This window comes from Crocuta crocuta, unplaced genomic scaffold (genome assembly GCF_008692635.1).
Source record: "Crocuta crocuta isolate KB4526 unplaced genomic scaffold, BGI_CrCroc_1.0 scaffold971, whole genome shotgun sequence".
NCBI classification, from domain to species: domain Eukaryota; kingdom Metazoa; phylum Chordata; class Mammalia; order Carnivora; family Hyaenidae; genus Crocuta; species Crocuta crocuta.
The window spans coordinates 870,463-874,901 of record NW_027527401.1 but is presented as its reverse complement, the minus strand read 5'-3'; the positions used below and the strand labels follow the sequence as shown (position 1 = coordinate 874,901).

Here is a 4,439-nt window from a genome sequence, read left to right as displayed (position 1 = left end):
TGCCCCTGCTCCCGACAGCCAGGCGGTAACGTCTCCTGATGGGACTGTGAGCTCTTGCGACCGTTTGGCCTTTTGTATTTCGACACAGCCTGTCTTCAAGTTCATGACTACGGTGGTAGATTTTGCTCCTTCAGCTGTTTGGATGCTGGCTCCCTTTACATCCCTTCTAATGCTTTTGCCTTAAACTGTGTTTGGTCCGTCCTGTTCTGCTGTGACGCACGGGGAATCGGACGTGATGTCGCCAGATCAGGGCGGCATGTCTCCATCGGCCGCGTTCCCCTGCCTCCTGAGGTCGCGTGTGCACATGTGTGTGTGCACGTGTGTGTGTGCGCGTCACACACACTCCTATTTCCGCTCGTCGCTCATGGTTTCCCTTTTGCATCTCATCTGTCACTGCTCTGCACGGGTGCCCACCCACACGTCTTGCCGGGAGTGTAGACGACCCCTTTAAACACACACACGGTCGTGTCCACACAGATCCTTCTTTCTCGATGCTGAATTTGAGGCCAGGTAGCCTGCCCCAGGGTACGGGAGTGTCCGTGAGGCCGAGCCCTAGGCTCTCTGGTCCAGCCCGCGGCCTCTCCCTGACAGCCGGCGCGTCAGCCCGGGCTCGCTTCCCTTCCGGATCCCATCTGCTCCTCAGTATCTCTGGCTGGCGGCACAGGCCTGACAGGTGCGTGGCGGTTACCCAGAGTCGTTCAGTCCTACAATAATGGTGTTTTATCCACCTCACTGCAGAATTGGCCACGGTTGATGGCTGGGAAGGGAGTGGTAGACTATCTCTGCCAAGTCTCCTGGGGGACCTGGGCCGTGGAGTATAAAGCGTGGCTGTGCAAAGGGCCGGGACAGCCTTTGGGAGCCCCAGTGAGCACCTACCGGCAGCCGTGAGCACATACGCCCGGAGATGAAGGCCCTGCTCCTGACCATCGGCCTCGGCCTCGTCGCCATCCTTCAGGCCCAGGACCCCCCAGCTTCGGGCAAAGACACCCCGGATGTGAGGCTCAGAGGNAAGGCGTTTTAGGGTCAGGCACGACCCCGCCCCTGAGGAAACGGTCAGCCGGTCAGCCGGTCAGCGTGTGCCAGAGGAGCCTGGGGGCAGCTGTGGTCCCGGCGACCTGCATCGGCTGGCTGCTGGCCCCAGTGCAGGGTACTGGCTGGGGAGGGCAGGGGGCCGGGAAATGCTTTGTGCCTCCAGCCCCGGGGTCGGGGAGAGCCTGGGGCTGCAGAGGGGAGGGGGCCCTNGCAGTGCCCTGAAGAGAGGGGTCCCTGTCCAGGTGTCAGGAAAGTGGTACCTGAAGGCCATGACCGCAGACAAAGACATCCCCATGAAGCCGGAGTCGGTGACCCCCATGACCCTCACCGTCCTGGACGGGGGCAACCTGAAAGCCGAGATCACCTTTCTGTGAGTCTCAGCCGCGGTGGCCTTCACCCCCCTCGGTACCCGCACAGGCGCACGTGCACCGGACCACGTGCCGTCCCTCTCCGCCCCTCACACTCGGCTCGGGGCAGCTGAGAGGGGCCGCTGCCACGGAAGGTGCCTCACTGGGGGGCACCTGAGCGGGGAGGGCCCCTGACGCTGGGCTGGAGGGAGGCCCCACATGGGACCCTGNGGGGGGGGGGGGTGGCACGCCCACGTCTGGGACTTGGGGCGGCAGACCCCAGCCGCCCACTCGGCGCTGGCGAGAGGGCCGAGCCCAGGCAGCCTCGCCACGCGGCTTCCCGTTCCAGGACAGACGGTCAGTGCACGGACCTGCAGCTGAGCCTGGAGAAAACCTCCGAACCCGGCAAATACACGGCCTGTGAGTCCTGGGGCCTCCGCGGGGCGCCCCCCCGGCCCCCAGGGGAGACGAGGCAGCTGACGTGATTCCAGTGGAGACTCCCTCCCAGCCTGAGAAGCCCCGCTCCTGTCTGACCCCTTAAATGCCTCCCGCCTCCTCTCCTCAGTCAGTTTGCCTTACAGACATGAGCCCTTGACCCCAAGCGCTGGTAGTGTGACAGACTTGTCCCGGGGGGACTAGCCTGTCCCGTTATGGCTGTGCCCGTGTCAGGGACGAGGCTGAGCTCCCCACGCCCCAGCCTCTTCAAACCCTACAGCCCGGAACCTCTCCTGACCCAGCGTGTGGGGGGCTCGGGCCCGGGTGCGGAACCTGGGCGGCCCGGGGCATCTGGGAGCGCGTGGGGGCTGGGCAACCCGCTAAGCTGGACCTGCATGAGCTCTGGCGCTTTCCGCAGACGGGGGCAAGCGTGTCGTGTACATCCGGAAGGCACCGGTGGAGGAACACTACATTCTCTACTGTGAGGGCGAGCTTCACGGCAAGCAGATCCGGATGGCGAAGCTCGTGGGTGAGGCTCACACCCCCCGGGCCCGCACACCCTCTCCTTCCTTCTCCTGGGAGGGGCCGCGGCCGGTCTCCTTCCCCTGCAGGGACGCACTCATCCCCGTCCCCAGAGTTGGGGATTCGGGTTCCTAGCCTGGGTCTCTGCAGTGGAAACCTAGGAAGAGCACAGGGACTCAAATGTCACAAACGTCGCTCGAATGTCCCCTGCTGTGCCTGGGGACAGCGCCACCTCCGGGGGTCCCCTGGGGGTGGGAGAGCGCTGTGTGCATGGGGGCCGTCATGGGAGGGAAGCCCGCCTGCCAGGCTCCATTCCTGGAGAGGTGGCTCAGGGAGGCGTCGGGGACTCAGCACCTTCCCTACCCGGGAGGGTCTCCTGAGGGCCCCCCGCGGCCCTGAGCGGTAGAAGGTCAGGGCAGTGGGGACGGCGTGGGCCCCAGGACCTGAGGGGCGGGGGCGGCTGGCCCTGAGCCCCCGGGGGACCCCTGGTGGGGTGTGCTNCCCCGCCCCCGCCTCTCCGGCCGCGCTCTCCTCCCGGCCCGGGGCCCCCGGTCCAGCCCGCACGCAGGTGCGGGGCTTGCGCCCAGGCTGGGGGGCCACGCCGGCGCCGCCTAGTCGGGGCCCTCACCCTCGAATCTCCCGGTTTCACCCACAGGAAGAGACCCCGGGAACAACGAGGAGGCCTTGGAGAATTTTCAGGAGTTCTCAAGAGCCAGGGGATTGGACCAGATCTTCGTCCCCAAACAAAGCGGTAGGAAGACAGCTCCGCCCGGTTCTGCCCGGTGACACTTTACAAGGACACACGGCATCTCGCTTCGGCCTTGTGCTCTCCGGGGCGATCGGAAGCCTTGGCCAGGGAGGGGCCTGGGGCGCCGACTGACTCCCTGCCGTCGTCTGAATCGTGTGTGTTTCCTTCTGTCCACAGACACCTGCTCCCCCGGAGGAGATCAGGGTAAGTGAGCGGCTGCAGAGGACGCCTGGGAAAATCACCCTGGAGTTAGTGGGGCTTCAGGAGGCCACCTGGTCTGTCCCCCCCAGACCTCCCCACCCCGGGCCAGGTGGGGAACTTCCTGCCCCTGGGTCATCCTGGCACCGGGCAGAGCCTGCAGATTCAGTCTCATGGAGTGAGCCCCTGGGCACTTAGGAAACCCTTCCCAGTGAGCAGGTGGGAGGCACACCTGACACGCCCGTGCTCCGACCAGCAGGTGTGACCTCCCTCCTCACCCCTAAATAGTCACTGTGACCCTGTTTACCCAATGACTTGCTTAAAAGATTCAGCGATGTGGCAGCCACAGGCGGGACACTTCACCTTTCCTGGGTCTCTCGCTGGAGTTTTAGGGACTTGCCTCAGGGTCGCCTGCCCAGGCGCTGGCAGAGTCTGAATCCAGAGGGCACCCGCCTTCCTCCTTTGCCCTCCCCCATCCTTGGACTGAAGCAGGCTTGTCACACGTTCACACCCGGCCTGGGAGCCTTGGGGACAGTCCCTGGGAAGCNGGGCCAAGGGGGCCAGGCCCTGGTTGTTAGGCTGCCACACCCGCCCCCGCCCCTCCGTCAGCTCCCTGGAGCAGAGCAGGTGCGCAGATGCTCCTTCGGGGCTCTAGAAGGTTTAAACGTTCCCTGAGGACCCAACACGGTGGAGCAAGACAGTGACATGAGAGGGGGAGTGGCTACTCGGCTGGGAACTCGGAGGGCGGCCGGGCAGGACCAGGCAGGGGCTGCCCTGGGGCTGGAGCTGTGGGGGCTGCTCTGGTCACGCTTGTGGGGGGGTGCTGAGCCGGGGTCCGGGCTCCCCAAGGACCNGGTTTGCGGAGCCCCCCGACCCTGAGCATTGGTCTGTACCCGAGCCGCCTGTGCAGGGCAGCAGGGAGGAGGGCGGGGACAGCAGCTCAGAGCAGGGGTGGGGCTGGGGCTTGAGCTTTGTCAGGGCCAAGGGGGCCAGGCCCTGGTTGTTAGGCTNGGCCTGGAGGGCCGTCTGGGCACGTGCGGTGTCCCGGCCGCCCAGCTCTCCTGTCCCTCAGGGCACGCTTCGTGGCATTTCCGTGGCTCCTCAGGGGGTCTCTGCGCGCAGCCCGCAGCTGGGCTGTGGCTGGAAGGCACCCTGTC

The 4,439-nt window shown here is 65.7% G+C and overlaps 1 protein-coding gene across 1 annotated transcript in view; it reads left to right on the top strand.

Annotated features, from left to right (window-relative positions):
* Positions 1-904: 904 nt before the first annotated feature.
* LOC144222580 (major allergen Can f 1-like) overlaps positions 905-4,439 on the top strand; it is a 29,123-nt gene continuing 25,588 nt past the window's right edge. The window contains exons 1-6 of the mRNA XM_077753086.1: positions 905-994; positions 1,275-1,402; positions 1,729-1,799; positions 2,233-2,343; positions 2,992-3,087; positions 3,262-3,288. Coding sequence (XP_077609212.1) covers positions 905-994; positions 1,275-1,402; positions 1,729-1,799; positions 2,233-2,343; positions 2,992-3,087; positions 3,262-3,288 — 523 coding nt within the window. The remainder of the gene's footprint in view (positions 995-1,274; positions 1,403-1,728; positions 1,800-2,232; positions 2,344-2,991; positions 3,088-3,261; positions 3,289-4,439) is intronic.